Below are 22,585 nucleotides of genomic sequence, written 5' to 3'. Positions count from 1 at the left end.
TAATTTGCTACATGCAAGATGTTCTTCAATATTGTGGGTCCTGGAACTTGACTGATCTCTAGCAAGAGTTTGATGGAATATCCTTTGAGGACAGGGAGTTGTGGCTGGGAAGGTGGGATGAAGCATATCTTCATTTAAAGGCATGCTTACTCTATCGGCTTCTTTTCAAAATAATGGTTGTTGTTCTTTTTCATAATTACAATAGGGTCTTAGGGTCAAGACTTTCAGTATATTCATAGCTCACTATTCATTGTTTTGCTTTTTGGAAAAGAGAAGTTTTTTGGTTTTGTCTTTTTTTTTTTTCAAAAGTGGATTTACTTAATTAAAATAGACACTTCTGCTCATTTTCTTGTGTGTGGAAAATGGTCTTCTGAGAGAATTATCTTCCTGTAATAAGGAGTATACCTCAAAGCTATAACATGTTCCACTAAATTTTTTTTTCCACTTTTCCTGGAGACACAATGGTTAGAAAAGGAGACAGACAATATCCATTATCTTTAGGAAACAATTACTGGAGTAAATGGATAGCAAATGCGACATAACAATTTTTGGATTCAAAGAAAAGTAGCAAGAGTGTTCAATTAAAAAGACTTGCTTTGAGAATAGAATTAGTACTACAGGTCAAGAGGGAGATGTAGAAGGGAAATTATACACGGAAAGTTGAACATTCTGAGCACAATTTTCCTCTTTGCTATCAGATTCCTTTCAAAATGAAAAGATACGTGGACTTCAAGTATTGTTGAATGATGAAATATATACATGTATATATAGGTGTTTTTTGAAGTGAGTATGTTCATGGGCCCTACAGGTGCACATGCAATAGGTGAAGTTAGCAATTTCTGTAGTTCTTTTTCCCTTTTTTTTTTCTTTTTTTTTTTTTCTTCCATGGAGGAAAATAAATGGAGACTGCCTGAGAGCAACCCAGGTCTGGTTTAGAGCAGTGTAAATCTGGCAACATTGCTACTATTGGAAAACGAAACTATGTTAATCAGTTGGGAAGTATGGATGTTGTAAGTTTATTAAATTAAAAAAGTGTGATATCTGCTGTAGGCATCAGTCTTCAGCGAGGTGTGAGAGAAAAGCAGAAGTCTTAGGAAAAGTCTCAGAAAAAGTATTATTGAAACTGAAGATCTCCATTCTGCACACAAATCCCATGTTGTGTTACAACATGCTTGGCCAGTGATGAGGATATGCTCATAGGCTGGTGAAATACTGGAAAGTTGGAGGAATGGAATAAGAGTTGGTGTTTCCATACAAAATAGTGGACTTCAGTACTGGCTGGATTCACATCACTGTTACTGTTCTTGGTGCCACAAAATTTGTGGGACTTAAAAAGAATGAACGCGTACAGTATTTTCATCTGGTTTCCAGATGATTCTTGCTAACTGTGTGCCTTGGTCACTACAGTACGGCACAACTTTGTTATTACTCCTTTGGGGTATTTATGTGCCTTCTTTTATTTGGCATATCTTCAGAGTGCTTAATAACACTTTTTGAAATTTGCCTATCATAATCCCAGCAGTTCATATGGAAATAGAGTAGATGATTTGAACTGGAATTTTTGTTTTCTGTAATACTGGAACAAAATCTGCAAGTCCATATACATCTTCATCCTCTCATTAATGGTTTTACATCAATAGTATGGCCACATACCTATTTGTAACTTTCTTTTAGTTTTTTTCTTTATCTTCCATTATACCTAGTGATACCAGTATAGACCTCGAGGCTGTCAAATCACCACCATCACAAGGTGGTGATTTAATATTCTTAGGACAGCACTCCCAGCACCAGTAATAGCAGCAGGGCTGCCCCAGCTTGGTTTACATCCAGGAGTTCCAGAGAAGCATCTGGATGCTGTTTCTCCATTCCAAGAATTCTGTGTGCTCTGTAGGATATGTGAAGTACCTGTGGTCCAGAAGATAACTTCATACCTCCCTAGTATGATCAGGCAGTGAAAATTGTTCAAATGATGCTGTTGAAGGCTCACAGTTATTTCACAGGGATTTCATTTTCTGTGAAAAAATCTGGTATTGTCAAGTTCTCTGATGTACTTGCACGTGTTCGGTTGCTTAATTAATATTTTTTTCCAACAAATTCCATCAATTTCTTTTACTTTGAAGAACATTAATTCTGAAGAGATCAAGAGTTAAAACACTTAATCTTGTGTCTTCCTACTTTTTTTTTTTCTGGAGGATGAGTCATGAGTATGGATGGCCTTTTGTTATGATTTAGTAAACTCAAACAAAAATGCTTACTGACTCATTAGAAAAACAGCAAATCCGAGAACCAAAAAAAAAAAATAATAATGTGAAATAATTCCTAACCGTAACTTACAGTTATTATTCCTTTATTTTCTTTTTTTTTTTTTTATGTTAAAAAAGTAAACGTTCATAGAATGTGCTGGATTGCTGGTCCTGAAGCTTCAGCCCTTGTTTTCTGCAACCTTTCTGTACTGAGGTCTTAGATGAATGAATAGTTGAGGTTCTGCACACTGGACTTATACCAGGAACTACACATACTCTGGCAGAAAACCGATTTGAATAGATAAAACAGATGCAGCAGTTGGTCTTTGTGCAAAGCCAATGGAGTGGCGGTTGTATCTGTGTGATGCTTCCTTTCTGCACAAACTCTAGGAGAGAAGAGAAGCCTACTTTTTGTGTTAACTCAATTTCAGACTGTTTTTCTGACACATAGCAGTTTTTCGTTATTTAGAGGTAAAGCAGATTATTGTTGTTTGTGATCATGTAAAACAAAATGTAGGTCACCAATTGCCAAAGAAGCTTGTTCATAAATAGTCAAAAATACCTTTTTAATGTTGGATATTAATGATGCATGTCCTTCTAACAACCACAGGTCATAGAGAGCAAAACCTTGGAGCTGGATATGGCTGTGATATTTTTTGAAAAAGTGAAGGTCTGGGTTTTCAGATGTGCAATGGAAATCTGAGTTTGAGACAAGCAGAAAATATTTCTTGTAGAGTAAGTTTGACACCTCAGTAAAAAGGAGGAGCATCTTCATAAAAGATTTGTGCCAATACTCTAAATTAACAGATTTCATCATTGGCTAGGAGAGTAGGTACGTGTCCAATACAAAAATCCACACCCTGTCCACAGATTTTGAATTCCCCAGCATTCAATACACCCAAAGGTCATTAAACTAGTTTGGCTTGTGTTCTTCCTGCTGTGAAGAGAAAATGCTGTGGGTGCTGTCTGCTTCACCCGTGTACAGTCATATTGTTGGCTGTGTTTTAAGAGCCCTCACAGCTGTGCTGTAACACAGTTAGTTCCCAGTGTGACTCAGATGAAGAATTGTACTTTATATCTGCAGGCGTTTTGCAAAAAGAGAATTTTCACTTATGAAAATCATTGAAGATGCACAAAGCTCAAAATATAATACATGTGAATAAGAGCCTGTGCCTCAATTTCCCATCCTCCTAGGAAATAATTTCAGAGAAATGGAAAGTTGGGAGATGAATAGAAGAATTCCATTGATATGACCATCCTAATTCCTGAAAGCGTCCTATAAATCATCACTCCTGTCATAATTTGCATTAATTCTAGCTCATAAAGATAAATGGTTAAAAACTAGTTCATCTTTTTGTTTAGTAATCCTGCATTCAGCTTTGTTTTAGGTCAGATTTTTTTAAATGAATTTAAAGAGAACGCAATGTCATAGATGCATAGTTTAGCAGCGTGTCTGGTTTCCCTAAAAGTGCAGTGTTGGGGGAAAAAAAAATCCATACATGATTGCTTAGAATCCTCAAAACAGACTTCAGTGATGTGGTATCTAGGGGAATTTATCTGAATGCATATCCTTTTTTACTCTCTCTTTTGTTTTGCTTTTGGTCACTATTTGCAGCTTTGTATTTCTGTGAAACTCTGCTCCTTTTTGAATTCTAAAGTTATTTACTATGGTTAAAATTCACATAGAATGAAAGATAAATATCATGTTCCTGACGTAGGTATAATGACAGTGACAAATACTGGATATTGGAAGTTAGCACTATAGCACGAAAGATAAACTGGTAGCTGTTCATTGCCTTTCAGTATTTGCTGAATCCCAGCAAACGTACTCAAGGACCTAAGGAAGATATGACCCATAGGTTATTTTATTTTTTATGGAATTTATGCTTTATGCTTATTGACAATTTTTATGTACAGGAGTCTCAGAATTGTCGCTACAGTAATTTCCAAAACTCACATTGACGCTCCAGTGCTTATAGGAATTATTAGGTATAAAATAGATAAAATTGGGCTTGAAGTCAAGTTAGGGCCTAGTTTTGTGTCCAAGTTGAACAATCCAGAACTGCTTTTAGAATTTAAATTTGAATGGAATGATCCAACATTGATTACCTTTAAATAAAACATGTAATTGAAAATAAGGGAGGAAAACTAAAGAAATATAAAGAAGTATTTGGCAAGGTCAAATAGGTTAAAAGGTTCATAGACTTAATTTTGAAGGTGACTTTAAGGCAAAGATTATGATCTAATTTCTCTTATTTTTCATTAGATACTTAAATGTGAACATTAAACTCATTATGTTTTATGTATATTAAATCATTACTATGCTGTAATCATTAATGTAATAAGCAGAGTGCAAATAAAATGCAGCTCTACAGGCAATTTGGATAAGCAATTAAATCATCCCATTGCTGAGAGGGGTTTGGATACAGTCTCTTGGCTCAAATAGTTTTATAGACCAAATATTTTGAATCTGGGTTCAAGCTTTCACTGATTTCAGTACCGTTTTGATTTAATATTTCAATCTTCACTTTATCCATAAAAGAGAGAAAAAAATGAACAAAGCTATAACTGGCATATTTTTATATCAAGATAAAACCTTTTTGACTGCAATATCAGAGAACTTATTGCAAGCAGTTATAGTTCAGTCATAAATATGTTCTCATCCTGAACAGAAGTACTGCTTCCTCCTTTCCTCCTGAAGGAAACCAAGCATATTCTGTCTGGACATTGGACAAGCTTCCAAGCTCCTCCATTTTTCTTGGGAAGCCAACCAAATCACTCCAGGTATTATTACAAGTATTATTGTTATAATTTATATCATAAGCATCATTCTGGGAAAAAAAAAGCAAATTGTAGATATGTGTATGAATATCTGAAGCATTTTTCTTTTTTTTACATACTAGAATAGCTTAATAGGAGGGGATTGTCCATTTGGTTATTGTAGATATCTGAAATTTATAAACTAAATAACCTACCTTATTAAGTAACATGTTACTGATTATGAAAACCTAAAGCACCATCAAGTAACTCTACCACCCAGCAGACAATATGGAGAATTAGGGGCTACTTCATTCATGTGAAAAACATGACATGTAATTGTCATTGTCAGTAGTAACTGAAATGTACCAAGCCACTTGCACCTTACAAGTTTTTAAGACACAGATGAACATCTCAGAATATAAGTGGCATCAAATTAACTAAGACATCTTCATACTTGCTTCCACCTCAAATGACCCTGGCAGAAGAGAGTTTTCCAGTTAAAGTGCAAATGTGTTTCAGATAAACAGGTTTTGAAATGAAGCCCAGTACCTCTCTGATATAAAGATAACCTCAAGCTGCTTTGATTCTTTTTTTCTTTATTTTAAATGCATAGATATCTCCTCTCTGGGATGACAGTTCATAACATAAATGCCTTACAGGAGAAATTATTCCCTATGTAACTGTGATTTCAGAAATACTTCAGAATAAATGAATGAGTGCTCTTACGGTCCACAAGTTGGGCCAAATTCATCTCTTTCAATTAATTGACTGAGGAATTAATTTGATCATTGGTTTAGCAGAGATAAACTCTGTGAAACCTTCTAAAATAGTTTTGAAGTCTCACAGATTTTTAAGTAAAACTATGGTCACAAAAATTTTCCTAACAAAGCCTGCTTAAGCAATCTTCTTTGAAGCAGTCTTCTTATTCTGGGTATTGTATAGAATAAGAAAGAACTTGAGTTAAAAAATAATAGTCTAAAGATTTTTTTGTTCGAAGATCAACCAGTGAAGAAAAAGGTAGTACTTGTTCTGCATTTAATATTGTGATGACAGTTTTAACTTGAATTATTTTAAAAAAGAAAAGGTTTGTGAAGGATTTGGGATCTTGTCTTCTGCATAAAGTCTTTCGTGTTTGCTTTTTCCTCAGGTCACATAAAACCATGGCATGAGGCAGACCTGGTGAGAAAAGCCCTGGAACAGATGTGTTGCAACTTTAATGCCTCACTCTCATTATTGCTGATTGCTCATCAGCAGAAATATCCATGACTGCTCTTCAACTTCTGAGATCCTTTCAGTTTCTATAGCCACATCAGGTACCTTTTAATTTTGTTAGGAAGTTCTAAGAATTATAAATGTATAACCACTCATTCCTCCTTTACTTGAAACATGCTTTACCACTGAACATTTTTTTTTCCTCCCATGTACATGTAACTCTCGCACTGCATATGCTAACTGTTCATATATAGTCTCAGTATGCATTTCATATACACACAAAAGTTCCAGATGTGCTGTTTATCTTGTGTAGTTGACTCTATTCTTCTTTAAAGCCAAGAGAAATATTAATCATTCATTTACAGTTAGGGGATGGGTCCTCTTCTCATATTTCAGTAAAGGGGGTGGAAAAGTAAAGGAAGCCAAATTTTTTCCTATTTAAGGCCAAAGCTGGGGAATGTTTGTGGCTGAGTTCTGTACATGGCCCGGTGCTGGAAGGGCAGGGAACAACTGATGTTGCTACTTTGAATAGATTTTTTCTTTCCCCCCCCCATTTTTATTTTTGCACAGAGAGTCTCATGTCTAATATTTAGACATGATGAGCTTTGTGCAAAAAGTAACTTTGCTCATTCTTGCCGTGTTTCAACCCTCAGTAATTTTGGCACAACAAGACGGTGAGTAATTCAAGCTTCTTATGATTTAATGTTTTTATTTTATTTTTATTTTCACCAATCATTTAATAGCTTTTAAGGAATGTATTCACAAATCTCACCAGAACACTTTTTCTTCACTAATACAGCAATGTAGATAATGTTGAAGCTGAAAGTTGCAGGAGGATCTGTTACCATCCCCAAGGTTTCTTTTTGCTTTGCTTTCTCCGTGGTTAAATGGACTGTATAGTGCTGTCTGCCTCAGCTGCATTCGTTCTTGTTCTTACTTGTTTTCATATTACAGACACTGTAGAGTTTTTAAACTATTTCTTTAATATCTTAGAATAACATCATAAATACTAGTTCTGCACAGTCTGGAGCTTATTTGTCATAAACAGTAAGTTTTTGCTTTCAGCTTTTTGGTCAGTATTCCTCTGAACTTTGCAGTATGTTTTCCCCTGGCGGCATGTTTTTCACTTTTTTTTTTTGTCTTTTTCTTTCTTTCTTCTTTATATATATATATATAAATTTGTGGAAAACAGCCGTAAAATACTAATAAGTTTTGATGAAATAGTTTTATGAGTGCCACATGAAAATAAGTCCGTTTACAAGATTTTCACTTTTGACATAAAACAGGAGGGTAAATTAATTCCCTCAGCTAAAACTGTTTCAATTGTGCCTCTGCAGGCTGTTTTAGTCCCTCATGAGACTGGTTAACAGCTGATGGTATCTGTGAGTCTGTGTGAATGTGTGTATGCATATGTTTACAGAAACAGAGAGAAGATAAAGAGAAAACAGAAAATAAAAAAGAACATTTAGAGAAAAATGAAACTTTGTATACAATAATATGCTGTGTATTCAGCTTCATCTTACAGTGAAGATAAGTGTGTTATGATATTTAAGTTAAACAGATGACATTCCACAAGTACATCTGACCTTTTTTGGATGTGCTCTGTTCCTCCTTGCCAGACGTTTGAAACAAGACCTTCCTTAAGATACAACGTTTTTCTTCCTTGTAGATAAAAAAGATCTGTAGTGTATTTATTCATATATTAAAGGAATTAATAACTTTACAAATAACTTGATAAATGGCAGCCAAATAAACAGTACTGTAGTAAAACAAAGCCAAACACTTTTAAACCCTCATTCTATCCTAACTTATATAACAAAAATCATGAAAACGAATACTTCAGCCATTTCATGGTAAATCTATTTGCTAAGCATACCTGGAAAGGAACTTCTGCCTAGAAGGTGGCTATGATTCTACCAGCAGGCTTTTGGCAGTGGAGCAGCTGGGGTGAGAATGCTTTGCTCATGAGCAAATCAGGTAACATGATCTGCAACAGCCCAGATGAAGCTGGAAAACCACTGTTCTTCACCAAGCATAGACATAGGTTTAATATTGAAAAGTATCTGAAAGGAAAAAAAAAACTACATGTAGTGATATTCCCTAGAGAGTAAATATAATTAACTGAAAACTGTAACACTACTCTGTTTCTGCTTTTTCAATATATAAATTGTATCTTCAGAAATTCTCAGTGAACGAAAAAGTACAAAATTTGAGCAAATGGATGCTGTTCTTTCTGTGCTTACAGAAGCAAGTAATCTTTATGTATGTATGAATATTGTGTACATATATATATATATATATTCAGTGGGATGAGAACTAAGGAACTCTCTGCAGTAAAAAAGAACTTCAGTTTCATCTGGCCCAATAAACAAAGGCCTCTGAGTGCCAGGTCTCTTTCCTCTCACTTTTGTTGGATCACTGAACATTTCCAAAGTGTGAAATGTATTTGACTCAAGAAATGGTGAATTTGGAGTGGTAAAACAATATGCATGTGAAGTGTGAGGGAGTATTCTTATTTCTCTGCCACATTCCTGATTCATGTTGTAGCAACATTTCCTTACTGGGCTAATTTCCATACTACTTACAGACACAGAGTTACTTAGAAAGGATAGTAAAACATAAGCTACCCCTTAATATATCATGTTCTCTCCTCTCTTTGGAATTTTGCTTTCCATGCACTTCGATATTCTTTTCTCACAGTGAAGCTAGTAATCAAAAGATTGACTATTAACATTGCTAATTCATGTGCAGTGCAGAGATGGGCTGGGAAGCTGAATTTTCCATCAGTCAAAAAAGAATTTCCAGACATGCTAAAATATCTCTCTTGTCAAGAAAAATGTTTATATGGTTTGCATCAAATGTAAGTCAATATAAAATTTTCCTTGGAAAAGCCTGCCAGGAGACAAGACTTGGCGAGATATTAAGGAAATACGCTAAGATATATGCTAAGTTTAGAACAGTCACATGTATTTGGGGTTATGTGTTTCTTTGTCTTGCTATAATAGCTAGCAACAGAGATTGGCTCAATTTAGGTTTTCTGATTTGTGTTAAGTTTTTTAGTGTAAGGTGCTGCCAAGCCTTGATCCTGTTCAAGATCAAATGCCTCCTAGTGGCTGACAGCTGTGTTTCGATTACTGATGGGAGAAATGTGTACTCAGTTCCACCATCTGAAAGCAGATTTTACCTCCTGCATATTAAACCACTAAATAATGAACTTTGAGAACTACCTTGGGAAATAAATCCATCTGCTATGCAGACAAAGATATCTCCTACGAGCATTTGCTAATCGAACGGCCTACATTTATCCCACTTACCTGGGATTCATAGGGGCAGTCGAGAGGCTCTTCCTGGGAGGAGTGCAGGTTTTAGGCTGTCTGGTGATGCTTGTCAGGCAGCGCCGCTCGCTTGGGCACCAGTGTGGAGCTGGGCCTGTGCTGAGTGTGGGGTGTGCGTGTGTGTGTGTGTGTGTGTGGTTTATCAGTGGGGCTGCAACCTGATGTTTTTAGCATTTACCTATATGCAACACTGTGCATATATATTTTTAATTGATAAATTAGCTAGAGCAATGGGGTAATGATGATGACTGCTTTCCCTCATGTTTCTTTTGGGGATATAGACAACTCCTCCTTCAGATTCTTATAGGTTAAATCAGTTTATGCATGTTTGGTACTCTCACTGTGTGCCAGAAGATTGTCACGCTATCAGAGAGAGTCCGGATTACATGAAGATAGGATAGAGCAGGGCCCCTACATATCTAAATATCCTAAATCATTTATACCAGTACACTGCAAGCAAGGTTGTTTTTAGGAAAAGTGATAAATCCCTTTCTGATTTGGAAAAATCAGACTAAATGAAAGCCTGTGGAATCCACATCCTCTACTTAGATGGGTGTGGATTCCACAGGCTTTCATTTCATACATGTTCTGAAAATTTGACAAATTTCATAAACACATTCTAGACCACATAACCCTGGAAGCAATTAGCCTTAAGCAAATGAGGTCTTTCATTGTTTTCTTTATTCATTTTTGATTTGAGACTAAGACTATACAGACTGAGTTTCGAATGCAGAGGTGAGTGTTGCTTTACTGCAGAGGTAGAAGGGCGTTGCTGCTGGCACTGGTGTTATTGTTGATGCCTCAGTTGAAATGCAATCATCATTTGTTCTCTTTTTAGTGTTACAGATTAGAAACGGTTCCTATGTCCTCTTCAGTTGCTGCCAAAGTTTTGAGGTTTAAAGTAGACGAATGACACAGCTGTGTGTTGGTTTTAGTTAATGCCAGTCCAGAGAAAGAAAGGAATGAATTGCTACCTTCTTGTTTCATAGATTGGCTGATAAACCATGGATCCTGATTATGTCATTATCCTGATTATGTGCTAGTGTTGTTCAAACCCTGCTTTAATCAGAAATGTTCACAAGACAGGGCGTACCTGACTTCATAATATGGAAAACATGCTATAGACCAGTAATGGAACTGATGTGGACTGATGTTTGGTATTTTGGATTAGTAGTAAGCTCTTCAGAGTTGAAAGGTTCAGACGACCAATAGGGGGAAGTGGTGTTTTGCGAGACGTGCTTCCTCTGGCTAGCAGGCACCATCGACAGGGTTTCACTCTTAATGCCTTTGTGGTAGGCTAGTAGTCTGGAGAAGAGCACAGACCACAACTGTTGTAACAGTTGGATGTTTTCATTTGTCAGTTCAAAGTAATGATTCTTCAAAACCCACAGAAGTGAAAATTAATGCAATGGCCATCTCTATTTCAGATTTTTAAATTTCGGTCTTTTTTTTGTGTGTGTGTAATGAGGCAAAAAATACAGCTAAGAAAACGAAAACTCTTGACAATGGCAAAGGTATGCAGTTACCAACATCTTTTAGTAGGCGTCAATGAATGGAGTAGCTTCCAACATAACTGTAGAAATTTTATGTAGTGAAGCAAAACCCAGTTTTATCATTGGCAACACCTAGAAAATAAAGTTGGAGCATGGAAAGACTAGAATAAAATGCTTGCTGATTTGACATGAAGCTCTTACCTCATTTCTCCTCCTTGTGGTGGTTTGCTAAGTTGTAGGTTGCACTGCTTTGAGGTTGTTGAGGGTTCAGCTGAGTTCTACTCCCAGCAGAAAAGGTTTCTGTGTAGCACCTGTATGTCTTGAGATTTTCTGATTTTGATTTTTGGCAGACATGGATAAACTTAAAACACAAGTGGAATTAAAAATGCAAGCATTTTAGTAGTTATAGCTGTTCTTTGCCAACCTGTCTCTTGCTTAACGATATGTCGTATACGCAGAGAACCGAGTGTGGATGTAATTCGCTCTTCAGGCGTGATGCAAGAAGGGGTTTGTTTTGTTTCCATTCCACCCCTCCCAGAAGGGGTTGTTTCTGTTTCTCTGAAGAGAGCAGCCCTTCCACTGGCTCTGTTGGACACTGCTGAGGGGAGTGCTGGCATGTCTGGACATGTGCCACAGCCTCCTGTGGCCCTCCCTGCCTGTCCCATGTGGGATTCTGCTGGAGGCAAGGTTGTTCAGGGCCATGCTGCCCTCTCTGGACTTCTGTTATATATATATTTATATATATATATATATACATGCACATATATACATACATATATATATATATATAAATGCCACAAGGTGACTCTCTGCAATGGTTTTTCAGTGGCCATGCTGATAATAGGTATGAGAGTCCGTGGTTTGGTTTAGTTACTGCTGCAGAACAGCTGTGTGGAGTTGCTTTCTTGCATTAATTCTTTTGCCCAGATTTTGCAAAACTTTGTCCTCTCTATACTTTCCCTGACAAGAAATGTGTCTCCCTGGAAAATCTCTGAAGAATTCCCTCAGAATTTCATGATTTTTCCTATGCAGTATCAGATACTTTGTGGTTAGGGAAATAAATTTATCATATTTATGTGTAGATTTTCATTATTATGTGAAAGAATTCCTCTGGCACTGTATCTTCAAAGATTAACCCTTCCTTTGCTTCTGATTTGAATGATGGACCAATAATCTTTGCAGCAAGGTAACAAAGTAGCATATTTATAACACAGTATAAGGATCAGGAAGGCTCTTCAGTAATTTTAATGGTGATAAAGATGTTTCCTAACCTCATGTTAAATACTGGAAAGATGCAAGGACGGATGAGTTACTTTCTTGACTTAGAGCAGTACATCTTTCACAGAGAAGCACAGTAAATTGTATTTTGCATTTTTATTCTCAAATAATCATTTTTCTTAGCTCGTATTTCATAGAAAATATAATTCATTTAATTGAAAAAAATCTCATCCATCTTTCAACCACCATTTTATTTATTTTTACTTAAATATCAATTCTATTGTCTCTGAGTTTGCAAAGTCAAAGATGAAATCTCTGCCTGTTTCATGTCAGAATGACAATGAAAAACACGATATAACCCCCTCCAGCAACAATCATTTGTTGGCTTTAGTTTGGGTAAACTTCAGCTCTGGGGCTTCTGGCTTTGTTCAGTGAAAATACAGTGGAGGAGATTCCTTTCAGATTAGTTAAGAGACTCCTTCCATTTTCCCTCATTTACGTCAAACCCTTCATTTAAACATGAGCTATCAGAATGAGAAGGAAACTGGCACCCTCTTTAGTAATGCCTGCACATTTCTGTCCTGCTTTTATTCACATGAATGCTCTGTGAAGAGATTTCTGCCTGCAAAGAGAAAGCATGCACAGGACATTAAACAGGGAATAAAGTGATAATAATGGAAAGATGTATATTTTAAGGCTGAGTATGTTTTCTTATTTGGGAAGATTAAGCCCTCACTTATATCTAAAGGGATACCCCAATGGTTCTGAAGAAATGGAGGATAAAAACTGTGGATTTAAGGCTATAGCTGACTTGATATGAGAAAGATTCTCAATACAAACCAGAGAAACCCAAGGTATCCATTGCCTTGAGAGACCAGTCCTGAAAGCATCTGTCTTTACTGCTGTTTTTGTTTAATTTCATTTGTATCCCACACTGGAGGGTGGCATGGAAACCTCTGTTCTCCTGCCAGGCCAGTAAAAGATTTGCCTATGTGTGTGCAGAACTTCTGTGGGCAACTCTTCTGGCTTTAGGCTCAGCTTTACTCCCAGCTCCAGCGGTGTGATGGACACTAGAGTCACAAGAAGACTGTGCAAGTTTGCAGTGGTAGATCTAAAACTATGGTCTATGCCTGGAAGCTACTTCCCACAGCAATTCAGTGTTAGCCATTCTTGGAAAATTTCTGGACATAATTTGCTTACACTGAAAATCACACCCAGCCAGTGCTTTAGCAGCCATGGATTGCAAACATCTCTTATTTTCCCTTGCTCTTTGCCTTTGTGCTGCTGCTTCTCTCTTTCCCTCTCCTCTTTCTTGCTCTTCCTTTTTGGAAAGGATGCAAGAGTGAAGTTGCAGCTCCTTTTTCAAGCAGGCATGACAGAAACAATTGCTCCTTGAATAGAACTAGTGGAAAATATGGGAAGCATCACTCATTGTTCCTTTGATGTTCACTGTAACAGCCATGCTGAGCATCAAAGGGAAAAGGAACTGCGTCCCCCGTGTTTCCCTTTACTGTAAGCAGTGAACACAGAAACGCTTCTGTGTTTGTGAGAGGCTCTTTTAAAAAATGTATATATTTTTCAGTATTTGGCTTTAGATCTGCTGTGTGGCGTTTGCTTGCTCCCCCACCGAGCGGGGCCGTCCCGTGCCAGTTGCTGAAGGGGGAATATTCTAGTGAAAGCAAACAATAGACTGTGTGTGGGGAATTGCCACTCCTTGGAAAAAAAAGCAATTGAAATCTGCTCTGGTGCTTTGTACAGTGTTCCAAGCCTGTTGGTGGCTTAGATGTTGGCAGGATGGTCCTCTTTTTAGAGCCCTCTTTTTTTTTTTTTTTTTTTTTGTTTTCTTTTTAGCATGAACAGGATAACACAAATACACAAAAGAGAAAAGAGGAGTTCAAATCCAACTGACTCCTTTCCTGTTAGAGCAGCTGAAGAGAGAAAGCGTGTTGTAAATTTATTTCAGTGAAGAAGAAAAAAAAATACAAAGCCTCTTCCTTTATCACATTTCTCTGGCTCAAACTCATCCATTCATGCCTTTTAAGGACTCTAAAAGATAACTCCTGATAAATCTGGCTGTATCTGCTTAAGATGTTGTAGCCCTCCCCTGCTCCATAGGACTGTTTATTCTCAGTCTGTGTCAGCAGACGTTGCTGCCGTGCCGCGCTGGGAGAGCTAACGGGTGCCAGGCCTCGCGCAGGCACTTCAGTGCCAACGCTGGTGACCTCTCATACTAATAAAAATCAGCTCTGTGCTTGCAGGGGCAGGCTTCGCCATGCCAAAAGCGGGGCTCTCTGCCTCACTAGGGCATTAGATGGGAAAACACTTGGACGTTAATACTTGAGATGGGAAAATGCTTGGACGTTAATACTTGAAAATACGGCTGAAATTGAAACTTAGATGGTGGCCCCAAAATTAAGGAAGTATGTTTGGTACCCTGAGAAGAAAAGTAACAACATTCACTTCAGTAGCCTGAGAAAGCTGCCAGTGAGAATGTTGTACCCAGTCTTTTTATAAATAGCTATTTAATTTCCACTATGAGGCAGATTAAGAAGAATTCCAAATACTGCCATCTGTATCCAACAGCATGTCCAAGATGGATGTGGGGTGAATTAATACAAACGGGAATAAGGAGTGAATGAATACAAATTGTTTTGAAGATGAGACCAGGTTAGTCATGTGCTGTGCATTCACAATCCCCATCTCTCCCTGACCTTCTTAATTACAAATTCATTTAGTGTAATAGCAGTCAAAGACAAGATTCTTTTCTTTTGATAATATGCCAGAGGCCTTTAATCCATTTTTGGAATATAAAATGCAAAGACCAAATCTTTCATTTACTTCCAACTTTTACAGTTACACAGAATTGAATAAAATTGTGTGGGGAGTTACATCAGTGTAAGATTTGACCTGCTGCTGCTTTACTCACTTGTCATAACAGCCATGGCATTATACAGTGCATGACTTTGTCCAAAGTATCTGAAAACGTAAATGGTGTTACCATATGTACTGTACTGCTCTGTAACATTTCCCATCTGCTTCTGTCTCAGGAAAGAAGTATTGAATCAAACTGATTTCTTCCAACACAAACCATAGAAACATTACATAAAACTCTTGGTCCTCTCATTCAGCTTAGATGAAAAAGAAGAACATGTCCCTTTTTAAATTTTAATTACCTGATAAAAACTGTTTTAATTTCCAAGTTAGGCAAAGAAAAACAAAATCATGCATTCTTCTCTCATAGTCTGGGTTTTGTCTTGCAACAGTTTGCAACAAACTTCATGTCACGATTGAATTAGTAATAGTAGTTCAGACTCTACAGTATTTTACATGTGGTTCTAGGTAGAGCAAATTGTAGCAACTACCAGTTTTAAGATGCTCACTTTCATGTAGTAACTAAGGATCCAAATGTCACTTTCATAATACTTGCATCTGTCAGTCTGGTCTGGAAAACCTTCTTGAGTACAATGTCTTTTCCAGATTTTCCTTCTTTTTGCCAGATCTGCTGAAAAACTGCTGCAAAAACTTTCCAACAGTATAATCTATTTGTAATACTAGCTAAAATCATGAATGTGGAGTACATGTCTTTAACATATGCCTTGGGGATTTTTTTCTTATTAACATCTGATAAAATATTATGCTGCATTTTGATACTTTTTTTTTTTTGCTTAATAGTTCTTAATAATGTTGAGCATTGAACGACATCTCCTTTTTTAATTAAGATTAAGATTGCCTTGCCACTATGATTCTGTCCGTGGATGTCTTCACTGACTGCCCAGGGAGCGACAGCGTGTATGTTCTAAAGAAACTAATAAACAAATCCATAAAATCATCAGTAATCACATCAGAGTTTTGAATTTATGTCAATTTCTGTTTAGTTTAGGATTTAGACACAAGACTTTATGCCATTTGGCATCATTCGCTGTAAAGACAAGGAGCACATTAAAATCGGATTACTACAGAATAGTGAGAATTTATGCCAGCACTGCAATTGCATAGCCACAAGGAAACTGATTTCAGCCTGTTAGAGTGACACCAAATGGCACAAAAGGTAGTGTGCCAAAAATATATTGTAATGTAGGAACAGAGGGGATGGAAAAAAATCATAGGCCTTTTACCAATGTTTGGAAGAGTAACTGAAAAATTACGCAATTTTCTCTCTTAAAGGCACTGAATGTACTGAACTAAGATTCATATTTTCTGTGTGGCCTGCTCTAATGCAAAAGGTTGCCCTTGCTAAAATGCTTGATCCTTTTAGAGACTGAAGACCTTCAGCTGCTGTTGGAATGATTGGAAATTATGCTCTTTAGGTCTGATCCAAAGGTCACTAAAATCAGAGGTGATTCACCTAAATTCTGGTCAAACAATATTTACCATTAATCAGGCATGACTGAAGTACATTCTACAGATTGTAGGCAAACAAATCTACCTCTGATAAAAAGGCAGAAGTAAATGTATTATCATCTAAGTTATAGGTCAATATATTCAAATAGGGCTTCAGAGAAAAAGTTCCAGAAAAACACCTCAATATAGGATGGGTGTCAGGAATATACTTCACTCTTATTTAAAAGCGAACACCAAACAAAACAAGCCCCATAATGCTGTCCAGGAATAGCTAACAACAAAACCACTTCAACCATTGGATTTTTTGCAATGCATCCATCAGGTTTTTTTTTGTTTGTTTGTTTCTTGTTTCCTCAAAATGACATTTATAAATTCAAAATCAGAAATAACAATACTCTGAGCAACCTGAAAAAGCCAGCAAACTGGTACATATTTACAGCATCCTGCTCTATCCTGCCCCTAGAATGTCTCAGTTTGAAGGAGGTCATTAAAAATAACAACCAACCAACCAACCAAACCTCTTTCTTTCTTTTCTCATCAGCAGTTTTGAAATGAGAGAGTTTTTCCTCCATAGCTTTTCCTTCTGGACACCAATTGGAGCTAGGGAGGCTGTTGCATAGCCCTGTCACCTGTGGGATATCACTGGTGGATTTTTGAATGCAATGCTTATGTAGCATAGTGACAAAAGCTCGGTGGCAAAGAAGTCTCATGAAGAATATCATGCAAGGTGTCAAAGGCTGAGTAGAGGAAGCTGTGAAATGTAACTGTGCCAACTGTGACAGACTAGGTTATTTTAAATGTCATTGCCTTTGAGATAAACAATAGTTTTGGGAAAACAAAAAATAGAGTTCTCAACATGAATTAGACTTTGAGATCAAGAGAAAGATAACATCAGAGAAAAATAATTTGCAAAGAGAAAGAAAGGGATTTTGAGTTTTATTTATTAGTAAATTTACCATAAGGACATTTTTTAAATCCAAAACCCGAGATTTCTAAAAGCTGTGGAAAAGTTTCAGCATTTGCAGCCTTACCTGGAAGAATGCAGGGAACAAGTAATGATTTTTTTAAATGCAAGTGCTTGTTTGTACCAGTGCATACCTGTCTGTTTTTTTCTGTTTTGTAATCTGAAAGACACACTGGGTAAGTCTCAGAGCAGGGCCAGTTTAGCTACACAACATAACGATACTTTGCTTCAGAATCCATCATGTTCAGTACATTGCCAGAGACACAGTGCATGTCTTCTTTCTGCAGTTCCTCTGGCATAAAAATACAGCATCGTGACTAAACAGTGTTACTGTGTGCTGCTTTCTCCTTCTTGCTGTGCAGCTAAATTTAGAGGAAAATGACTGGACTGGAGCAGTGGCAAAATTGATCAAATGCCAGCTATTTTGGTGGAACTGATAAATCTAAAAATGTCTTAAGGGGTTGGCCCAAATGGGCTCTTATGTTCTCATGCAACATGCAACACAGATTAGTTAGCTGGCTGTTGTATGAGAGGTGTGTGTGTGCTCTGCATATAAAAGATCTATACCATTAAACACTGTATTTCCACCTCTAGGTCTGACACCTTGTGAAAAAGAAACTATTTCATACTTTTTCAGTACTCAGCAGTTACCTAACTGAGCGAAATTCAAACAAACTAGACCATTTGGGCTTAGCAGGCCAAGAAGCTCATTATGAGACTCCTTTGTTTCCATTACTGATCACAGGAAGGAATGAGTGTGTTTGGTTTCCCTGTAAACATCATCATAATACCAGAGAGAGAGCCCAAACCATTTGCTTCAAGGTAGATGTTGTAGCATTCCTTTCTGCTCAGTAAGTGGAAAGCAGTGGGGTTTCAGAAGCTGGCATGGAGTCCTGAGCCTACTATAGTATATGGAGGAATTGCAACATTTCTATTGCAACTGAATAATGTATTTCCTTTGTACTTTACCCATTGTTTAAGCAATATATACAACACTGTTTTAGAACATAATAGAGAGATGTATTTATTAGAAAAGAAGTGAAAAACACATTTTGAATTAGTCATGCTGTTAAACCAATGGCCAAAAACAGCTCAGAATAAGGAATCGTGAGCTTTGTGCTGTTTATAGTCCATGAAAAGCAACAGTAAGTTTCTTCCTGGCTTCTGTAGACTTTGGATTAGGTCAAATTTAGAGTGAAGACTCCTGATTCTTCAGTGCTTTTAAAAAAATCTCTCTTTGAGTAGTTTGAAAGTTCTGATTCACTTTAAATAATCACAGAAACCCTGCTTGATTCACCATGTTTGTGAACAGATTTTAGCAGATTGTAGTTTCTCAGTTTTGCTTCTCAAGCAACCAACAAGCTGTTGTTGAAAGACAGTGAGTCATCTGTGTGTGGACTATCGCCCTCTCTGAGACAGATGTAGACAGGTTCAAGATGTTCTTAATTTCTAACCATTTAGTCACAGCTCTGCAAATGGGATATGTGAATCCTTTATTAATGTAATAGCTGGAGATTTTACTTTGTATGAAGTGGAAAAGTCTGTGGTTTTTGAGAATACTATTAGGAGCTTTTTCCTTTTGCCATATAAATTTGGTTAAGTCGTGATCAGAGTGCCTGCACAAGTACATTCCAAAGCCAAAAGCAGCTATAACCCAGGTTGGATTTTCAGGTCAGTATACTCATTGATTGAAAAAATTCTCATTGTCTTCTCTGGAATCAGAATTCTGTCCCCTGTAACATCTGTCAGTCCTACCGAGATCATTTTATTTTTCCCTGTAAATATTTGGGCTCTTTTATATACCACTTTCACAGATCCTTTGAGACTAAGTGGTAATTCTCCTTTCAGCTGTGCCTGACTGGTCTCCTTACAAACTACTACTACTCTGATTAGCAAAGGAGAAATAATTGTATTGCCTTTTTGTCTTTCCCTCATGTTGGGCTTGCAAGAAAGATTTTTATTTTTAAATGCTCAGGAAATAGCATAAATGCTAAGTTATTCATACTTTCCAATAGAAAGTTTAATGTTTTGTAAAATGAATTTGAAGTTTACACAGCTTCCAGCGAACCATTGCAAAAGCTGTCATAGAAATGAAGTTCTACACAGCCACCATATTTAGGGCTTTGAGAAGTAGAATTAGAATCAGAATTGCCACAAGCCAATCCTCTTCAGTTTTAATATTTTTTGAAATTCTAGGTGAATGTGTCTGTTTGGAAATCAGTAAGTAAATTGGTTAAGACAAGTATGTGACTGTTTTACCACAAAATTAGAAGTAGGCAAGTCAGCTTTTTTATAAGCTTATTCTTACTTGCCAATGCTTTAGCACAAATCAGCTTTCCAAAGTATTTTGGAGCTAATGTTTAATCTTTATGAGCAATGTACAATGCATTATGTCATAACATGCTGACACACAGATCTACATCTGAGCACAGAGGGGGTGTCTTGAACAGACTAAGTCATCCCAGATGTAAGTTTCCTCTGGAAAACTTATTTAATACTTTCATTCTGCCAAAGGCCGCAACGATTTTGACTGCAATTCTCCTAGCTTGTTTCTTAACTCATTTAACAATGTCCAGAGATTTAGAAACGAGTGGGAATGTCATTACATCCAGATGTCTGGTTAGTCTTTCTATTTCTTTCTGTTGAATGTTGCCATCTACTGTGAAATAATGGAAGGACAAGCTTGTAAAAGCAAGGAAATATATTTTATTCCCTTATTATTGTGAAATTATAGCAGTCACTTTCTGAGGCTTTTAAAATTTCTTTGATTTTCATTTATACAATTGTCTTAAAAATAGGGAAAAGTGAATATTTTTCAATATGAAAAACTGTTCACAGAGGAAAGGTTCTGTTTCAGAAAGGAATGGTTGTCTTGAAAACAGAATCTTTTCTAACCAACAGTGAAAAAATATGGAAATGAAGGCCCTTTTCTGCTCCCCCTTAGAGATGTCCTTTTAACTTTAAGGTAGCAGAATTATATTGCTGAAAAAAAAAAAATCAATCAAACGGAAGCATTAAGAACATTTTGAAATACCAAATAGGAAAATCTTGGATATTCCTTTGTAAGAACCTGGCAGTCTTAAAACTTTAAGTAAAAGAAATCATGTAGTTTTGAAAGGAGAAGAGAGTTATGCTGACAGCTGAAAATCTGAACCTTAAAATATAATCGAACAGGGAGACATCTTACTGGTACAGAAGTACATATGTACACTTTCTACTTCTCTATATGTGTATACTATTCATATAACTGTATCATAGAATCATAGAATGCTTAAGGTTGGAAGGGACCTCTAGAGATCATCTAGTCCAACCTCCCTGCACACGCAGGGTCACCTAGAGCACGTGGCACAGGACTGCGTCCAAGCGGGTTTGGAAGATCTCCAGAGAAGGAGACTCCACAACCTCTCTGGGCAGCCTGTTCCAGTGCTCTGTCACCCTTCACTGTTAAGAAATTTTTCCTTAAGTTCCTGTGGAACTTTTGGTGCTTTAGTTTGTGGCCATTACCTCTAGTCCTATCAGTGGCCACCACTGAAAATAGGCCAGCACCATCCTCCTCACTGCCTCCCTTGAGGTACTTATAGACACTGATTAGATCCCCTCTCAGCCTTCTCTTCTCCAGGCTGAACAGGCCTAGCTCCCTCAGCCTCTCCTCACAGGGCAGATGTTCCAGGCCCCTGATCATCCTTGTAGCCCTGCGCTGGACTCTCTCCAGCAGCTCCACATCCCTCTTGTACTGTGGAGCCCAGAACTGGACACAATACTCCAGATGCGGCCTCACTAGGGCTGAGTAGAGGGGCAGGATCACCTCCCTCGACCTGCTGGAGACGCTCTTCTTAATGCACCCCAGGATCCCATTGACCTTCTTGGCCACAAGAGCACACTGCTGTATGTTACACTTTTACACACAATATTAAGTTCTTATCTTGTTGCTTCCTTGTTATGCTTATAAATGAGTAGAAAATTTTAACCTGTGGAGCTGCAAAGCACATGAATGGAGTGACCACTGAGCATATTGCTCTGGAGTGTAGTGGGTCTATGCCCATCAGTGCTCAGCCAAATATTTCTGACTCTTACATGGATAACAAGTTCTTATCTTCCCAGTAGTTCTGTTTTACATAGTGTAATGCTTTCTGAGTCTTCCTTTATACAACAAACCACTCATCTTACTCTTTTGCTTTGAATTATTAAATGAATAACTGAGTAACTGAATTACTATAATTCAGTTCCTTTCATGGGTGATTAGAGAGACTATAAAGAAGATTTCATTCATAATGCTGCAATTCTTATTTCTAAAATACATTTCAGTCTTGTGTATGGTAAATATAAAGTTCATCTATCATTTTTAGGGATATAAAATGTTTATCAGGTGGCTTTTGCCATTACTTTTGTCAAGGCTGTGCTGTTTGTTTTTCATAAGTGCCTGACATGAATTGCCACTTTATTAAAAGAGGAAAACGTTTTTCACAGAGTCAGCAATTAATTAAGCAGAAGAGCAGGTTATTTGGCCAGGGTCCAGCAAAATGATTCTGGAATGTGAGCAGTGGGAAACCAGTCAGTTCTTTTTATAAACTATATTTGCCTAATCAAGAGTGTCTAGGTACTTACATGTAATATGTGTCATGCTTCTCTTTAGAACTAGTGGTTGTTAGGCTATGTGGTCTGAAGCAGCATGTGATGCTGTGAGCTGGAGTCACGGCAGATTTTAGGAAGATGCTATCCTAGAAATAACAGAGTTCCTCACCATGTCTCTTGGGTGTAATCTGAAGATCCCGATGATCCAAAAGGGATCAGGAAGCAATGGCAATAGGAATAAGTGCGTTTCTAATTTTCAATTACATCTGAGGGAACTAATTTTCCTATATCACTGGAATGCTTAATTCTTATTTCATCATGCTTAAATTCTTATTTCATCAGTCAAGACATTCACTGACACTTACATTCTTAATCTAAGATTTATAATTTCTACAAAGTTTCCTGGGAATTTACCTAATTTTGAAAGAATGAGTAGTGTTGTTGTTT

At 37.1% G+C, this 22,585-nt stretch overlaps 1 protein-coding gene across 1 annotated transcript in view; it reads left to right on the top strand.

Annotated features, from left to right (window-relative positions):
• The first annotated feature begins 6,413 nt into the window (after positions 1 to 6,413).
• The window catches only part of COL3A1 (collagen type III alpha 1 chain), a 50,239-nt gene continuing 34,067 nt past the window's right edge, over positions 6,414 to 22,585 (top strand). The window contains exon 1 of the mRNA XM_088526980.1: positions 6,414 to 6,889. Coding sequence (XP_088383106.1) covers positions 6,811 to 6,889 — 79 coding nt within the window. The 5' untranslated portion in view covers positions 6,414 to 6,810. The remainder of the gene's footprint in view (positions 6,890 to 22,585) is intronic.

The sequence above is a fragment of the Tinamus guttatus genome, unplaced genomic scaffold (assembly GCF_059628265.1).
Source record: "Tinamus guttatus ecotype Peru unplaced genomic scaffold, ASM5962826v1 Tinamus_guttatus_pri_ptg000260l, whole genome shotgun sequence".
Classification (NCBI taxonomy): Eukaryota; Metazoa; Chordata; class Aves; order Tinamiformes; family Tinamidae; genus Tinamus; species Tinamus guttatus.
Note: the sequence above shows the minus strand (reverse complement) of the source record. Positions and strands in the feature narration are given on the sequence as shown.